The 20473-nt window shown below is 34.0% G+C and overlaps 2 protein-coding genes across 2 annotated transcripts in view; both read left to right on the forward strand.

Moving 5' to 3' along the window:
- LOC149798635 (acyl-coenzyme A thioesterase 9, mitochondrial-like) overlaps positions 1-16346 on the forward strand; it is a 132283-nt gene extending 115937 nt beyond the window's left edge. The window contains exon 15 of the mRNA XM_089957469.1: positions 16237-16346. The gene's annotated coding sequence lies outside the window, so the exon portion shown is untranslated. The remainder of the gene's footprint in view (positions 1-16236) is intronic.
- Positions 9870-20473, forward strand: part of LOC149798639 (acyl-coenzyme A thioesterase 9, mitochondrial-like) — an 81104-nt gene continuing 70500 nt past the window's right edge. The window contains exons 1-3 of the mRNA XM_089957473.1: positions 9870-9949; positions 16250-16353; positions 19809-19854. Of these exons, the coding sequence (XP_089813599.1) occupies positions 16251-16353; positions 19809-19854 (149 nt within the window). The 5' untranslated portion in view covers positions 9870-9949; position 16250. The remainder of the gene's footprint in view (positions 9950-16249; positions 16354-19808; positions 19855-20473) is intronic.

Genomic DNA, 20473 nt, shown 5'->3' on the forward strand with positions numbered 1-20473 from the left:
CAGGTAACTGAAATGTAGGCCAACAGAACTTGAAAACATTTTCATTTGCTTGTGTGGGAATTTGAATTTATTAGGAAAAAGATGTCAGAGTAAGTAAAGTCTGACTAAAACATTATAGGTTTAATATGTAGAAAAAGCACCAATGTGGGCTGCCAAGTGTGTGAGATATTCCTGAAAATTTGACTTATCATTCCAATGTTAATCAACATCGGAACACGCTACATAGCACTGTTATTTGGTCAGTAAGACATCAATGCCCAAAACATACATATCAAGGTCGAGATCTTACATTGTAGGATTATTGAAACTATAATATACCATCTGGCAATAAAAAGGGTGATTTAAGCAGAATCGGTAGGATCTCATAACTCCATAATGGATAGAGTTATGGCCCTTCATAATTAACTTTATATCTTCTCTTGAGTTGTTGTTCATAACCATCATAGTTCAAGGTCCATTCAACATATTAATTTACATGTCCCTTGTATGGGATTAGTCTCATGTACCATAGCATACAGGTATAAGATAAGTACTATAAAACTTGAGAGTACAAGACCACATGGTGCTTTCAGCCGTTATATAAGCAGGGCTCTGCTTTAGGATATATGCCATCTTCAAGTCAGTATCATCATACCTTTTTCTTCAAGTTTCTAATATAACTGTGCTATTGATATGTTACCTGTGTGTCTGTATATGTAAATAAGAGACAATAAAGAGAGCATACATACATACTTACATACATACATATGCATGTTTGCACACACATACCTACACACACATACATGCATGCATACATACACACACATGCATACATACAGGCATGCATGCATACATATATACATAGATACACAAACACACACACATACATACATACATACATACACACATACACACATACATAAATACATACACACAAACACACATACACACATACATACACACATACATACATACATACACACAAACACACATACATACATACATACATACATATACATACATACATACATACATACAGAAATAGATACATTCAGAAATACATACATACATGTATGTACGTACATGCATACACATATATATATATACAGTATACACACATGCATACATACACACATATACATACATAGATGCATAAGAGTGTTTTATTAAACACTGACTGTAAACATCTGCATCAAGAGAAGTTTGTTGTACACTACAATTTGAATTTTATCTTTAGATGAAGACATAAGTTATTCCGAATTATCGATATGTCAGATTTACATCTTGACCATACATCCTCAGTCTTTAGAAAAGGTACAGTATTTGAAAACGAGCAAAGTCATGCCTTGGCGATGAGGTTGTCTTGTTCATTATGGTAGATTGTCTGTAGAAAAGGTACAGTATTTGAAAACGAGCAAAGTCATGCCTTGGTGATGAGGTTGTCTTGTTCATTACGGTAGATTGTCTTTAGAAAAGGTACAGTATTTGAAAACGAGCAAAGTCATGCCTTGGTGATGAGGTTGTCTTGTTCATTACGGTAGATTGTCTTTAGAAAAGGTACAGTATTTGAAAACGAGCAAAGTCATGCCTTGGCGATGAGGTTGTCTTGTTCATTATGGTAGATTGTCTGTAGAAAAGGTACAGTATTTGAAAACAAGCAAAGTCATGCCTTGGTGATGAGGTTGTCTTGTTCATTATGGTTGATTGTCTTTAGAAAAGGTACAGTATTTGAAAACGAGCAAAGTCATGCCTTGGTGATGAGGTTGTCTTGTTCATTACGGTAGATTGTCTTTAGAAAAGGTACAGTATTTGAAAACGAGCAAAGTCATGCCTTGGTGATGAGGTTGTCTTGTTCATTACGGTAGATTGTCTGTAGAAAAGGTACAGTATTTAAAAACAAGCAAAGTCCTGCCTTGGTGATGAGGTTGTCTTGTTCATTATGGTTGATTGTCTTTAGAAAATGTACAGTATTTGAAAACAAGCAAAGTCATGCCTTGGTGATGAGGTTGTCTTGTTCATTATGGTAGATTGTCTTTAGAAAAGGTACAGTATTTGAAAACGAGCAAAGTCATGCTTTGGTGATGAGGTTGTCTTGTTCATTACGGTAAATTGTCTTTAGAAAAGGTACAGTATTTGAAAACAAGCAAAGTCATACCTTGGTGATGAGGTTGTCTTGTTCATTACAGTAAATTGTCTTTAGAAAAGGTACAGTATTTGAAAACAAGCAAAGTCATGCCTTGGTGATGAGGTTGTCTTGTTCATTACGGTAGGTTGTCTTTAGAAAAGGTACATTATTTGAAAACAAGCAAAGTCATGCCTTGGTGATGAGGTTGTCTTGTTCATTACGGTAGGTTGTCTTTAAAAAATGTACAGTATTTGAAAACAAGCAAAGTCATGCCTTGGTGATGAGGTTGTCTTGTTCATTACGGTAGGTTGTCTTTAGAAAAGGTACAGTATTTGAAAACAAGCAAAGTCATGCCTTGGTGATGAGGTTGTCTTGTTCATTATGGTAGGTTGTCTTTAGAAAAGGTACAGTATTTGAAAACAAGCAAAGTCATGCCTTGGTGATGAGGTTGTCTTGTTCATTACGGTAGGTTGTCTTTAGAAAAGGTACATTATTTGAAAACAAGCAAAGTCATGCCTTGGTGATGAGGTTGTCTTGTTCATTATGGTAGGTTGTCTTTAGAAAAGGTACAGTATTTGAAAACGAGCAAAGTCATGCCTTGGTGATGAGGTTATCATGTTCATTACGGTGATATCTGATGAGGTTATCATGTTCATTACGGTGATATCTGATGAGGTTATCATGTTCATTATGGTGATATCTGTATTTTATGTTAGGTCTACTAAGAGTCAAGTTGGTATTCCTGAATGCAGTACTTAATGCAAAATTGTTTATAAATATAAGAAAAATAATATCAGCAACAGAACTAGATGTATCGAGTTGCATCACCTGCAAACAAGTCTATTCATAAATAACAGGGAGAGGCACCAACATAAAAAAAATCCTACTTCATATTCCACTGTTGTAATACTTAGCATACTTGTGACCTCACATTGTGAGATTGTCGTGTGTCATCCTGCTGTACTTTCTGATCTCCCATTTAAGTCAATGATGTATTGGTTGGTCATTTTATCTTCCTCGTGCACTCTGTCACCTTTATAAAGTACCTTTGCATATTTTTCTGTTTCTGTCAGTTGTGGTTTAGTAGGTATATACTCAAATATTCCTTTGATTTTCTTTCTGGCCATTATAAATATTCTACCTATACATCTACCTTTACACTCATAGAACTGGATCACCATTTCACCAACTGTTGAATCCGATACACCACAGTTGTCAGAGAATGAGTTTTTACTGTGGATAACTGGCATGATTCAAAATGACATATACGTAATTTTGTATACCATGTGGTATATGATCTGCTACTTTTTTTTTATAATTTCTCAAAGCTTAAAGCAACTGTTACTTTGTCATAAATTGGCTTTGATGGTTCATGATAAATGTCTTCAGAAGTTTCTTCATTACATTCACTTTCATTATTGCTGTTGTTACTGCTGATGTTGTGGCCTGATTTGTATGGTGAAAAATATATCAAGTGATTTTCTTTTCTAATATATGAGCTTCTTGAGCTGTTAATGGAAAGTTTTGCCCTTGAAGCTTTATGAAAGTCTTCAATATCAGACAAGTCAATCTTGCCATCAGACAAGTCAGTCTTGCCTCTGAAATGGCACAATCATTCCCTGATATGTCTACGCCACTTTCATTGTAGTTTCTATAATTTGGGGATGCACTTCTTTTCTTCATGGGGCCTTTTGCATGGGATTTTCTTTTTCTATTGAATTGGAGGTTTCATTTTCTATACCATTGATTTTATCACCAGCATCAGATTGATTTATGTCGCCCTTCTAATTTTTTAAACCAGAGTCAGTATGATTTATGTGGTCTTTTTGATTTATACAGATGATTATGTTTACTGCTGCTGCAAAGGGGTTGACTGAATATGTGGTTCCTCTGGATGGCATTCTGTGTATCACCTGCCACAATATGCATATAAGGTTCAGGGTTCATTCCGTCCTCTATTGTAGAATTTACAAAATCGTTGAAAAACTCAGATGGTTTAACCCATCCAATGGCAGTTACCTTAATTCTTCTAAGATACAACCTGATCAACCTATCCAACCTGATCGACTGACACAACCTGATCAACCTGTCCAATGGGAACAAACCTGAATCTTCTCAACATGCTTACTAATAATTTTACATAAAATAAATAAATAATAAATTTATTATTAGTAACTGTAAACACATATGTGAGCATCAATTTATAGATCCTACGCAATTTTACATTATTAATATCTTAAAATAGAAGCCATGCATGTAAGAAATTTAAAGATAAATACTACAATTTATAGACATGAATAAAATTAACAGAAATTATAGATATACATAGCACTATATATATATATATATATATATATATATATATATATATATATATATATATATATATATATATTATCTACAACTTACAATCATTAACAGAAGTTAGAGGTGCCCCAAGTGGCCGAGTGGTCTAAAGCGCTCAACGTTATGGATCACTGCCATCTCACCTCTGTCTGCGTCAGTTCAAGTCTTGGATTCGGCTAATGTGGTTATGTGAGAAAGCTTGCCAGTAGCTTCTCGTGGGTCGGTGGTTCTTTCCGGGGTTTTCCGGGTTCTTCCTCCACCATTAATACTGGCCGCCATGTATATCCTATCTTGTGCTGAAAAATGGCGTTAAACCCTACAACAACAACAAAAGTTAGCTATGTAATCACATTTACAAATGACCATGATCTTAAAATACAATGTTCAGTCATGGCTAGAAGTTAAGCACATAGTACAATTATACATAAGAACAGAAAGTAGTAAGTTATAAAAATTGCTTTCGTTGAATAAACATAAACAGGTTACTGGACACAGTGTAAGTACAGAAGATATGAAAAGCTGGATGTCTTTTTCCAGCTCAGAAGATTTAAGGGAGGCAACCTAAACTGATTACACATATGGTATTCTTGAGTAATTTCCCTTGATCCATAATCTTGACCACTTTAATGACTTTTTTTTCATTTATGTAAAACAAGAAATAAAAAAACTATTAAATTAAACGATGATATTCTATACATTTCCCAAAAAACTTTGAAAGAATCTGCCGAGCCCAGTTTCAAGAATGCTTTCTTGGGAAAAAAGTTGTTTATAAGGCATATATATGCAGAACCCAGTTTCATGAACATATTCTTATGAAAGATGTCATTTATAACACATTTTTATAATGATTTCATTATTGTATCCTTGAAATAAACATTTTAATCTGCTGGGCCCAGTTTCAAGAATGCATTCTCAGAAAAGAAGTTATTTATAAGGAATATATATGCAGGGCCCAGATTCACAGATGCATTCTTAGAAAAGAAGTCATTGATAAGGACTACCTCAGACAATAATTCTTTCCCACAAGTCTTTCACTAAAGGTTTCAAAGTTAATAAACTTCATTTCATTTTTATAACTTTACAAAAAGGAAAAAGGTGTCTTAGGATAATTTGACGTATCCACTAAAGAGTTGTCTCATAACAGAGTTTGGCATTCACAAAGAGTTGTCTTAGGATAGATTTCTACATATACACAACTTTTGTTGGAGACTGAATTTAAATTAAACTAATCATAAATGGTAAAAAAAAAGATTATAATGAGCACTAGTTAAAAGAAGAATAATGTCAACAGTATCATGAACAACACTGACTGTATTGGTGTTGTGATACTGCTGCAAATGATAAAAGAACAACTGCGGAGATTTTTTGACTGACAATGGTTAATAATAGTTGCCCATACACTGATCGCTGATAAAAGGTAAATTTGTGGAAAAGTTAATTTGTTCTCCCCTCTACCACCCATCACCCACCCTGATACGTGTGATAACAATCCTAATTCTGTTGATCTTTAATATTGATTGAAATTGTGTTTATATACATTTTCATGATCTGCCTGTGTTCTCCATGAATTGTACAGGTCAAATGTATTAGGGGGACTCCTGCTACATAAGACTCTAGATCAATATTACAAAACTAGCTCCATGCAGGCATTAATGTTCTCTTTAAATTAGTTTATGTGATTTCTGTGTAATATATACTTTTATCTCACCCAATTTGAAAAATGCAATAATGATTGCTTTCTTGTACTTTCAATAGACACGATGTTCTTTTGTTACATACTAAAACATCTTTTTGTACCAAATGATGTACGGATATGTATCATGGGCCAGTGGCCTATATTACAAATAAAAACTATTACCTCATTTCAAAATATTTCGTTATTTCATAATGTATTATATTTTGATCTGTTGAAGATAATCCTCTGTCATGCTACCGGCACTAATTCAAATCCACATTGAGAGAAAAAACACTGATTAGATCACTAATTCAAATCCACATTGAGACAAAAAACACACTCTATGATTAGATTTGTCATGCTATATCATGCTACTGGCAACAAATTAAGCAATAAGAGAAAAGTCACTCTCTAATTAGAATCAAATCTGCTATCATCAGTTTCGAGGTTCGATTTTCACATATCATTTCTTAAGCTAGTCTTCCTTGTCAAACACTTCAGGTACATCACATATCTAACCTAGGTCATATAATACATTATATATATATATATATATATATATATATATATATATATATACCTGTAAGCAATTTAGACAATTTAATTAATAAAGTTGTTGTTCAATTTGGAAATGAAAGTAAGCATGAAAGAAACAGTTTCCAAAAGGGTAAATGTTGCCAGTCATCATTTGCATTTTTCTTTCTAAGATTACACTTGTAGGTTTGTTATGAACCAAAGATTGGGGGGGGGTAACGTCAACAAGTATAACAGTATAATAACATACGATTTAGTGAAGCTTCACGGACACTATAAATGACATAGTACTTTAAATGAACTTTGACCGACACTATATAAATGACAAACACAGAGTACTTTAAACGAACTTTGACCGATACTATATAAGACACAAATACAGCATTCTTTAAATGATGTCTTCCTCATATTATGAGACAAATATAGCGCTCTTTAAAACGAACTTTCACCGACACCATATATAGTATAGCGCTGTTAAACGAACTTTACGGACACCATATTCGAGACAAATATAGAACTCTTTAAACGATGCTTTAACAACAGTATATAAAAGACAGTGTACTTTAATTTCTTATATTTTTCAGGAATAAATTTTAGTGGATTTTTTTTACGAAAAGTTATGTTTTAACCATACATAGTGCATTTGGAATGATGTTTCATTGGTTCCACAGAAAGGTAAATGCTAGACAAATTCATGGTTTGTAACAGTCACAAAATGAACATATATTCGTAGAGCATTAAAACGAATATTATTTTTTTTTAATGTGCAAAATCATTATTATTACCTATAACTAAGTACATAATAAAGTAAGACAATACTAGACGTCATAAACAAGACAATGCTAGACGTCATAAGTAAGACAATGCTATATGTAATAAATAAGACAATACTAGGCATTATAAATAAGACAATTCTATACGTCTTTAATAAGACAATGCTAGACTTCGTGAATAAGACAATGCCATACATAAATAAGACAACGCTAGACATTATAAATAGGACATTTCTAGACGTCATAAATAAGATGCTATATGTCATATATAAGTCACTGCTAGACAAAATTAAGACTGCTAGACATAATTAAGACACTGCTAGACATAAATAAGACAATGCTAGACATAAATAAGACAATGCTAGACGTCGTGAATAAGACAATGCTAGATATAATAAATAAGACAACGCTAGAAGTTATAAATAAGACAATTCTATACGTCAAAAATAAGACAATGCTAAACATAATAATTAAGGCAATGCTAGACATTATAAATAAGACAGTTCTAAACGTTATAAATAAGAATGCTAGACATAAATAAGACAAAGCTAAACGTCACATTTGTAATGTCTAGCATTGTCTTGTTTATGACCTATAGAATTGTCTTATTTATAATGTCTAGCAGTGTATTATTTATAATGTCTAGCAGTGTCTTATTTATGCTAGACATCACATGCTTGGCACATTCCGCGTTAATTTTTTTATACAATGTTTCGGATTAAAGCTAGCTATACAGTAGACGCAAGAGAGGGTCCTTACAAATAAAATACAAGTGAAAAGGCATAAACTGTCTTCTTTAGCTGGTAATAAGAATGGCAAAAAAAAGATACTTACACTTTTACATCCTGAATTTCCTCAAAATGTACTTTCTTAGTTCTGCAAATCAGAATTACGTGAGCTATGTCATCTTGATTACACATTTCGAAATTGTACTGTAATTTCAAATATAAGTGCAATTACATCCTCCTTACTGCACTCAAAATGAAATAATCATTAAATTCCATTGCATCTTTTTGATAATTGCAATTAAAAGACTTCATATTTTTCCGACATTATAATTTCAAACATTGAATGACAGAAATAGAAACACATTTGCAGATATCAACACGCTTCTCCCTCGTTTCTTCAATCCGATGCATTTCATGTGGAATTGTCACATATAAATCCAGTCCATAGTCACAAAATTTCGTCGAATCAAAAAAAGATACCAAAATCTATTCATTCCAGATCAAATAGAAAAGTTGTTGCCATGTGCATTCATTCATAATATGACTCCAAATCTCAATTTTATCTAGACGCGCTATTTTCTTTCGAAAGTTATCTCAACCGCGCGACTAAGTTCAAATTTATCTGGGCGGAGTTATTTGCGCACTAAAAATGTTGTTATTGTGTAATGATGAATCTGCGCTTGTGTATTTAGTTTGGAATACGGGATACAGTCAGTTATTTTGTTTCTTGTTGTGTATTTTGTTAATATAATTAAGCATTAGGTAGAATTTTTAAAAAAAAGCATATAATAAAAAGGTTACTGCATTTGTATGGGAAAATATGAACTCGTTTTGTCGGATGAATATGCTGCACTCCCAAGGTCGTGCAGTATTTACATCCGAAAAAACTTGTTCATATTTTTGCATACAAATGCAGTAACCTATAAACATTACATTTACAACGTCTCATTTACGGGAAAAAAGTACTAAAGAATTCAGAAACAGACTATAAACCATGGAATTTCTTGAGAAACGGCAAGCTGATATATTGGATAGCAGACGATGAAGTAGGTGCGGACAACTTCTTACAAAATTAGAAACTTGGATTAAGATACAGTATTGTTCTAAGGTAAACATTTCTATCTTTTAAATAATGTATTTATTTGCATGATTCTAAAGAGAAATATTAAATAGGTTTTTCTGGGTTACACATTCAAGAAGGTTATTGAGTGGGTCTTCATGTTGACATTTAGAAATCACATTTTCATATGCTGTTAGAATAAAAATATGGGACATTTTTGTAAACTTTATAAATATAACTTTCCTTAATTAAAGGACGATCGTTCTTTCTTGATACAAATTCAATTTTCGATCAAAAACAACTCGTGATCCGATGTTTACAGAAATGACGTATCGTTGTGCAGAATAGGCCGACACGGTTGTATATGTCTAGATATGTCGCTTGCCATACTAATAAATTGCTATGCGCCTTTTTTAATAAAATAACACAACACCCACCCCCAACAAACAAAAAAAAACCCACACAAACTCTGACAGTTCTTCCAACCGGAGGCAGTTGGCTGTGACAATTATCTAGTTTGCCTATCGATATCCCAAGTTAGTTTTCACTTTAACTACTCAATTACTATCTTAGTGAGTAAGGCGTTTGACTTGTGTTTAGTAATTACATCAACGGCTTGGAGACATAGATCAATTCCAGAGTAACCCACCTTACAAGTTATTGGGAAATTTATTTTTCTTCACAAAGGTTTGGTTGGGAAGCTGGAGTTGCCATATCTTTGATTTTACTGTGAGTAATTTGATCATCAATGAACCTTTAGCTTGTAATGATCATACAGCCTGTGTTATATCAAAGCATCTGTATTAATGATATGAACGAACAATTGAATGCCTCGGATGCGGGAGGTCGCGGGTTCGAACCCATGCTGAGTCATACCAAAGACTTATAAAATGGTACTAACAGCTGCCTCGCTAGGCACTCAGCATTAAGAGGTTAGTGTTAGGACTGGTCGGTCTGGTGTCAGGATAATGTTACATGCTTAAATGTCTGCGACATGATGCCCCAGTGCTAGACATCACTATAAAAATGCCACACTGCAAATATTGAAGTGATATGACTGACAAATTTTTAAAGCTACGTTAAAAATCCCAAAATTCTTTAGCACGGTGATACTTTGTTTCTTTTGTCGTCCTTCAAGAAAATGTGTTATTTTCAACATATGTATTTTTTTCTTCGATAAATCGGAGCAAGAATGTGATTTCTTGTTTCAAGTAATTTGACAGTTTTAGCATTTTTTGCCTTAACTGTCCCAGCCAGTCCCTCCTCCGAAAATTAAATGAACTTTTCTTTATCCCAGTATGGCGCCCCGTAATTACCCAAGAATTGTAGAGGAACTGCAATAACTTTAGTTAAGTGTTTTCCAAATTACTCACCCTCAAATTGAATTCTTAAAAAAATCATGTTTCTTTGGACCACAATTTTGATCACAAATGTATAATTAGGGATTTTGTGATTGATGTAGATGATGTCAATACATTACCGGATGGTTGTCTTTTTCAACCAGAACTGAATGGCTGTGTGAAAGCTTTGCCGTACATACAAGGGTATTGTAAAACCTTTAATTTATCTCAGCTACAGATAGATGGTGGTTTGGTAAACCAAAACTTACAAGACATGAGCTCCTATCAACACTTTTTTAAACATATTTTCAGCAATCTTTAAAACGAAAAGAATATTTAAAACTTAATATAATTTTACACTGCTACTGATGCAGGTGTGTTGCAGTCAACTAGTGAAATGTCATCACTATTATGTATGGCAACATCCCATCTCTTTAGTCAATTAAATTTATTTTCCAGTTTTAGGGAAATCCTTGTTCAGGCATTATGAGAAAAAAACTTTTTTAACAGACCTACTATACCTTGCATGGCAAAAATCCCAGTGAGCCATCCAAGTCTGGTTGAATGAGACTAACTTAGGTGGTGCTGTACAGTTTTGCATTTTCCATAGGGTTAGGATTTTAAAGAAAAAGAATTTCCCCTGCTTTCCTCACTGGTTATACTGGCTATTTAAAAAAGACCTTGTATATCTTAGGTATAATGCAAAGAACCTTTAATTCCCATTATTTTGGTGTATGATTGATGGGTGTACTATGGGTTATAGAGTATACAGCTTGGCCTTACTTCAGATGTGCACCTTTCAAAAAGTGCTAGCTCTACTTGGTCATTTTCACTTCCTGAACTTCAGAGGTAAATTGTATAAAAAAGAGCCGATAACTTTTTTTTACATTTTATATATTTGGTAATTCATTCATTGCACTTTCAGAAGCTGGTATTGTCTAGCCTGGCAAAATTCATTTTCCCTATTTTAATAGCTGCTATGTATAGTGTACTTTAGACTATTTCAGGCCGATTTTTTAACACAAGGGAGCAGTCATTTTAGTTAGCAATGTGCTTAAATCATGTAAAATTTCCAAAAGTACAATATCCAAAGAAATATCATCCACATTACATTAATGTAGCATAGAGGTATGCCAGCATTCTCTCCATTGTGCATGTTTTAAATGCGAACTACTTCACCTTACATACGTCACTCTCTCAAAAGTACATATTATCTGGTGAGCGCCCCCTTAGTGGCACAAGCTAATGGGGGCAGAGAAGGGCAGTGATACTTTTTTTTTAAAAATGGTGCCAAATTTAAGATATTTTTTTATCAAGTTGCCGAAAAGGTTGTTTTAGGTTTATTTAAACCAATTAGAAGATTGGAAATTTATATCAGTTTCTATTAAATTTTTAGCAAATTGTATGTGCAGCCATCATCGCCAAAATTACACTAATCAAATGATGTAGTATGAAATCAAATGATTTAACCCAGCAAATGAAATGATAAATCCAGATTCCAAATGATGAAATGTCATATGAAATGATTTAATGAACAAAACTGAATGATGAATTTAGATTCCAAATGACATGGTATTAAATGAATGATGTAGTGTGAAATGAAATGATTTAACCCAACAAATGCAATGATGAATTTAGATTCCAAATGATGTTGTATGATATGAAATGGTGTATTATGAAATGAAATGATTGGACCCCAAAATGAAATAATGAATTCAGATTCCAAATGACGTGGTATTCAATGAAATGACTTAGTATGAAATTAAACGATTTGAAGAACAAAAGAAAATGATGATATCTGCTTCCAAGTGACGTAGTATTAATAAAATGATGTAGTCTAAAATGAAATGATTTAACTCAACAAATGAAATCATGAATTTAAATTCCAAATGATCTGGTATTAAATAAAATGATTTAAACAACAAAATGGAATGATGAATTCTGATTCCAAATGAAGTTTTATTAATTGAATTTACATGGCATAAAATCAAATGATTGAAACCAAAAAATGAAATGATGAATTCAGATTCCAAATGATGTGATATTATATCAAATGATTTAAAGAAGAAAATGGAATGATGAAATCTGTTTCCAAATGACATGGTATTAAATTAAATGATGTAGTCTAAAATGAAATAATTTAATCCAACAAATGAAATGATGAATTTTGATTCAAGATGATTTGGTATTGAATAAAATGGTCTGAAGAACTGAATGGAATAATGCATTCAGATTCCAAATGACATGATAGTAAATGAAATGTGTGGAAAGTAAATGGTCTGACTGGAAACAGCACTACATTGTAAGGTCGAAATGCAAATCATCAAACATAAATCCAAACATACACAGGGGGTGCTGTTATCCATGACGTATGGTGTCAGCATGCCCAAATTTATAATCTAGAGAAGTATGTTCAGCATTCGGTTGAGATTTTTGCAGACAAAATTTGGACAGTCAAGGTGTTTGCATTCCTATGATATAAACAAATTTTCCAATCAGCATCAAGTGTATTGATCCACATTAACGACTGAGTGTGTTCCTTGACATTTCTCTGCCTTGCACTGTGTGAGCTTCCAATTAAGGCTTCAACAAACTCAGATCTGTCAGTTAAGGAGGTTAACATTTTGATCTTATTTGATCAATAGTAAATGCCACATATGATAACCTGACATAGCAAACACACTAAACTTACAAGTTGTTTGTCACTTACATTACTGGATTACATGTTATTGGCTTGACTTTGCTTGCGAAGATTTAGGAAAGGGGATGTCCACGTCTATTGCATGCACGCTGGTGGCTGATGAATACGTGACAGGCACGTCCATCCACAGGCTGCAGGGGAATGTCTGGGTTGTGGTGAGTGCTGCCAATGGTTCCCAGTTTGATCTTTACCATCTTTTTTCGTCCAAGCTGGCCTGTCTGTTTTGTTCAAAAGTGGCAGCAGCTTGTGATGCTCATTGGCAGTGATCGATGCCACGGGTTGTGAGGGTCTTTTTCAAGGAGTCCTTATATCTCTTTTGAGGTACCCCTCTATCATGGTGGCCAGTGGACAGCTCACCATACAGTGCAATCTTTGGTAGGCAATGATCCTCCATCCTGGAGATGTGCCCTGCCCAGCATAGCTGTATCTTCATGACTGTGGCATCAACGCTGGTGATCCTTGCTTGTTTGAGGACTTAAGTGTTGGGGACAAAGTCACTCCAGTGGATAATGAGGATTGTGCAGATTCAGCACTGATGGAAGCATTCAAGGAGGCAGAGGTGGCAACTGTAGGTGACTCAGGATTTGGCACCATATAGGAGGGTGGTCAGTATGACAGCTCTGTAGATGCTGATCTTTGTATCTCTCTTGAGACTGGCATTGTACCACACTCGTTTACAGAGTCTGCCAAAGGCACTGTTTGCCTTGGCCAGTCTGTTGTCTATTTCTTTGTTGATCTTGACATCAGAGGAAATCACACAGCCCAGGTAGGTGAACTGATGGACTACTTTCAGCTCTCTGTCTGGTCAGCCTTGGGTGCAGGCTGGTGAAGTACCTCAGTTTTCTTTAGGCTGACCACAAGACCAAAGAGCTGGCAAGCTTCTGCAGTGTCATCTGCAAAGAGAAGTTCTGTAATCAGTTTTTCCAAGGTCTTGGTGTGGGCCTGAAGTCACCTTAAGTTGAAGAGGTCACCATCAGTACAAAATCGGATATAGATGTCATTTTCGTCATCAAGGTCTTCTGTTGCTTTTTGGAGTATCATACTGAAGAAGATTGAGAACAATAGGGGGGCTAAAATACAACCCTGTTTCACACCATTTGTGTTGGGGAAGGTCTGTGACAAGTCATTATTGTTTCAGACCTGACCAAGCTGGACTTTATGTAGCTGGATGACCATGGTAAGGAACTTTGGAGGACAGCCGAGTTTTTCAAGGATTTACCTATCCTCTCTCTCTCTCTTTCTCTCTCTCCACTTCCTTCTCCTCCTCCCTTCTGCCTATGTGTATATGTCAATAGTGATATGACTATATCAGTCAAGTGAAGCAGTGTGGTGTGCAAAATATGTGTCATTAACAAGCCTTATTTCCAAGAAAGCCAATCTTTTCTTTTGATCTCAGTTGCTGAGTGTCCTAATGCGCATCCCAGTAAAAAACTTAGTCCTAGGGAATGGATGATATTTGATGGGGTATAACGGGATAGGAAGAATCAAATCCCAGTAAAATTAAGTTAGCCTTAGGGAATGATTGATATTTGATAGATAAAGAGAATCCCATCCCAGTGTAAGTTAGTCCCAGCATAAAATAATAATCCTGAAATCTGAAGAAACTTGTGGATGGTGAAACTATGCTTGCAGTATAAGAGGACAAATTTTGATCTGCTATAGGCTAGCTCTCTTTTCTCTATGGTCTTAAACTAAGTAATAGAAAAGAACAAAAACCAACAAGTTTGGTAAAATTCAATAATTATTTATTTCCCTAGAATACTAAGTGAAAGTTTAAATACAGTACTGCGAAATAAATCCAAAAAGTTCTATCACCATTCCTAATGAATAAAGTTCTAATTAAATACCAGTGATGTGTGACTCAAGATCCAGTGCTGAAGGTGTTGATGTGCCTCTAGTGGCACTGTGACGTGATGATGTGATAACAGTCTTTTAGTGAATCAAAATAATATAATCCAAGACGTCCTTGTCTGAATTCACTATAATTCCCAGTTAATGTTTTTAAGAATATTACTGAGCACTTTGTATGTCCAGAGAACATAACAATATAAATGATTCTGTCTAAAGATATTAAAGCAAGAATAAATAACTTTTTGGTAAACAAGATTATAAAGCCTTTCGCTTGACCCTGATCACAATTAGCATTTTCTGAAACTACTATGACTTAATGGAATTTTCCATTCTAGAACATTCTGGGTTCTCAACAAGATAAAATCTGTTAACAAATTATAGTAAGGCTGTAGTATATATCAGGAAGGCTAGGTATGTTTATGGGGGAATTCCAATAACCATGACCCAGACCCTAATAAATATGTTTACTTCTATTGATATTGATCCTAATATTAAACCCACACAATAGAAAAAAATATTAGCTATGTATACTTTGTTTACGAAAATAAAAACATCATCATTGTTTCCAGTCAGGAACACGGTGAACTTGAGTTTGGACAAGGTAAAGTACAAATACAGTCAGGAACACAGTGAACTTGAGTTTGGACAAGGTAAAGTACAAATACAGTTATCCATAACGCATAATGATTTTTAAAAATAAATGAGGAACAGTGCAAATCAAATATACATAACACTTGCTTTCCCCCCCCCCCCATCTCCTCCCTTCCCCAGTGTATATGCCATTAATGGTTCCAGTGATCCCAACCCATCGTATCATACATATTAACATCTGGAAGGGCCTAACTTGTGGATTTGTTTTTCATTTCAGGGATATCTTTTACAAAATATATAAAGAAAGAGAGAATATATAAACCAATTCTAAATTAGCTTCATGGAGGTTGCCAGTTTTTCTCACATATATAACCTAGTTTGAGCCTGAATGAAGATTCAGTGAGATATCATATATGTTGTAGGCAAGTCTAGACTCTGTTGTTAACATTGCTTGTTGTCATGTTGAAATTTGTACCACTAAATATTCTTGCTTTTTGTCAACTTTATTGCTGGTACATAATTAATGATTCCAGATTCTCATGGCAGGATGTTGTTCCCCAAGAAGCTGACATCAGTTGTGTCATATATACACACCACCAGAAAACTTCTGACTGATGCCAAAAGTTCCACAGCTCCCACAATACATGAAAGTAAGTATGAATACACAGATGAATTAAAAACGTTATATATATATATATATATATATATATATATATATACACACACACACACATATATATATATATATATATATATATATATATATATATATATATATATATATATATATATATATATTGTTGATCATAAACTTACTCTGAGACACACAGTATTGTATTTCAACAGAATCTGTATTTCATCATGGAAAATGTGTACATGCTTTGCCTATGGAATAATTTTAATATTAGAATCTTGTCAGTGCTACAGTTATATTTAGCTAAACTTATTTCTTCATTTGATGAATTAAATTGAATATATTTGAGTACATCTTACCTTGTTAACGTTTCCACCTTTATTGGTTACGGTATGTGACAGGTGTTATTGAATGGCACTAAAGGGTATTTTCACTGACAATTTGTATACTGTAATATAATATATGACAGGTGGTATTGAATGTTACTAAAGTGTATTTTTATTGACAATTTTCCCTAGATAAGCTTAATCTACTGCTACTGTGTGTAAACAAGAATTTTAAAACAAACTGTCAATAAGTTGTTGACTTACAGAATGTGTGTAAGTTAATGTTATTAATGTAGAGGACATACCGTATATGCTCACGTATAAGCCAAATAATTTAGGAAAAAATAAAGACCTGGAAGAAGGGGGAGGTCGGCTTATCCATGGGCCAATATCTAAACTTGAAAATTTTTCGTTTTTTTGTTGACTACTGTAATGGCTGTAAATCTTGGGACACGAAGCAATAATTTTGTCCGTGTCTTAAGACATGGGCATGTAAAAAAAAACATTAACTTTCGGTGACACGACAATTATTAAACTGTTACACAGTACCATGATTGATTTTGTTATTATTTTGCGTGTGCATATTTTCTGATTTCTCCAACACGAAGTTAATTAAAGGTAAATACAGACTTCATAATTCGCAGGCCGGTTGAGTTTACCAGGGAGACCATGCTGAACTATAATGAACAGTACTTACACAGTGCAAAGTGTGCATAGAGTCACTTAAATCCTTACTTATTCCCAAACATATTAAATGCAGATTTTGCTTTATTCATTGTTTCAACCAAATTGCATTCTTCCAGCTAACATTTACGTTAAATCACATGCTCACGAGTTACTCATTTTCAATGATATAAGCGAACCTACAAATTGAGGTTACCGTAATATTTTTAAAAAGGTACTCATGTTTAATTGTACAAGGCACGTAACCATCATAATTTACATGTTCGCAAAGAGTGGTAATAATAAAGGCTAAAATTCTCATATAGTTCAACTAAGATCATCAATCAATTTTAGTTTTGTGTTTTAGCTGAACAAACATCATAACTTTCCACACAAAGGAAAGCTTGATGCTTCGGCGTCTCCTGTGTTGATAGTCAGCGATTTTCTTAAGTTTTGCGACAGAAATTCAGGCCAGTTAATCATTAAAACCCTGAAACTGGCTTGTGATAACAGGGAATTTTGACCGGTAATTATACAACTACATTGATGTGTAGTTCTCTTTTTTTCCTTAATATTAGCACCATTACTGTAGTTTTGTAAAACAGGGGTAAAGGCATACCAAAATAGCCTACACCCTTAAGTCAAACCTATAGTAATGTGACCAATGTTTCACACTCTAGTGACTTGCATTAAACCATCATGTTTAATTCATACATCTTATGCAACTTTGTGTATAAATGGTTAATGGAAAGTACTATACTATTCATTTAAAACTTTTGTCACTGTGACCTATTTTATGATAGTGATATACATCTAAACGTCATATTGAGCTCAGTTTCTTAGACACTGTTACTACAGAGTGGTGAACCTTGATACATAGGATATAATTAGTGGTACTTTACATGTTGGGTTTGAATTAATAGCTCACCTGGTCATATGACCAAATGTACTTGTAGTAAGGCCTGTGTCCACCGTATGTTGTATATTTGTCAACAATTGTTAATTTTTATGCTTCTCAGGAATCGTTTGACCATTTATATTATATTTTGGCACCAATCATCCTGTGATTGTATTTGGCACAGAGCATCCTGTCATAAAGGGCTTTCAGATTTGTACAAATGATGCCAATCCGCCATCCAATATGGCTGCCATTCTTTGAAAGAGAAAGTATTTAAAGACTTCATCTCAAACAAATTAAAAAATTTTGATCGAATTTGACAGAAAACATCAAGGCATCAAGACTTTTAATTTTGTTCATCCATGGCCCTCATTCCTAACCCCATTAATCATTAATCAACATTTGCTATTATCTACTTATTTTAAAATGCACCAGACCAGTTTCAACCAAACTTGGCACAGAGCATCTTTGTGTAATTTTTAGTTAGCATTTAATGGCACATTTAGTACATTATTGGCAATATCATGCCAAGGAAATGTGAGCTAAGTGCGTTTTCGAAGAGCACACAGAGGAAGCTTACCTGGGTTTTCCTGGGTGGGTACTGAATCAACAACTCTAGGATAGGAAGTCTGATGCTCCATCAATAGAGCTACCATGACTTCCAGAATTCTGGTATCAAAATGTTCAAATTCATACAGATGATCTGCTAAATTTACTCAAATTAGTAAAACCTTTAAATGGTTTCTCAAAAACCACCAAACGGAACTGAAACAAATTAGAAAACATCCTAAGATAAATAAAAATTTATAAAACTGATATTGATATGTCTTTAAATAAGGTCACTGTTACTGAAAACTAGACAAACCTTTAAATGTTTCCCTTGCAAAACAATTGTGACCAAAAATTGACAAAAATCATCTTGCCATTTATGGAAATGATGCTGATCCACCAATAAATATGGCTACCATTGCTCTTAATAGAACACATTTAAATTGCTTGTGAAAAAATGCTCAGCAGAATTCAACGAATCTTTACAATAAGCTGCAGTTATCAAGGACTTTCAGAAAATGATGCCAGTGCACCATTATTAAAAAATGCCTATTTCTCACAAACTGATCAACAGAAATTGATCAAATTTGATAGAAAGTATTCTTTTATTATGAATTTACAAGTTTTTTTACAGACTATGCCAATTTCTAATAAAATATGGCTGGTATTATTAAATTGGAAAATCTTTTAAACAACTCAGAATCCACTCAGCCAAATTTGACCTATTTTTGATGATTACTGTTCCTGTGTAAAAGTTGAACTGCACTTTTGTATTTACTTTGGAATCCAGCAGAAATTCAGTTACTTTGTTTCTTATAGGGTGTTTTTTTAATTATTCAGCCTTAGGTAGAAAAACAAAATTAAAATTTAAAAAAAGTACTACATTTGTTTCTGAGCAATACTACACTCCTAATGTCATGCAGTATTGCTCAGAAAAACTTGTTCATATTTTCTCTATAAATGTACAGATAAAATCAGTGAATATATATGTTTCTACCTATTTAATTATACTGCATATCTTTTTCTTGATTTCAGCTAGAGAATGGCTGATACATTTACTTGATGTTCAAAGAGTATGGGGGTAGGTTGGACATAATATATAACACCCACACCCCTTGTCAACAGGGAAGACTCAGATCTGCTATTACATATGGCCATGACAATTTAATCAACTCTGTGATGTTTTCATGAAATAATTAATAAACTCGTTTGTGCTTTATGCAGCTGCAGATTCAGGTCTATATTATTCAGTTTGGGGTATTTTTTAAACTTAAAAATATGATAATTTTGTAGTGATATAGTGTTCTTGTAACTTTAGTTGACAATGAGTCGCTCCTATTTCAGAGGGGGCCCATGGTGGCCTAGTGTTCTAAAGTGCTCTCCGTTATGGATCACTGCCATCTCATCTCTGTCTGCATGGGTTCGAGTCTTGGATTCAGCCAATGTGGGTATGTGAGAAAGCTTGCCAGTAGCTTCTTGTGGGTCGGTGGTTCTTTCTGGGGTTTTCCTGGGTTCTTCCTCCACCATTAATACTGGCCGCCATGTATAGCCTATCGTGTGCTGAAAAATGGCATTAAACCCTACAACAACAACAACAAGAACAACTACAACAACAACTCCTATTTCAGGAAATTGATTGGCTTTTATTTTAAACCTAGTGATAATACTTGTTAACAAGTCCTGATACACACTTGAAATGG

The sequence above is a fragment of the Sinohyriopsis cumingii genome, chromosome 5 (assembly GCF_028554795.1).
Source record: "Sinohyriopsis cumingii isolate HCF-2022 chromosome 5, ASM2855479v2, whole genome shotgun sequence".
Classification (NCBI taxonomy): Eukaryota; Metazoa; Mollusca; class Bivalvia; order Unionida; family Unionidae; genus Sinohyriopsis; species Sinohyriopsis cumingii.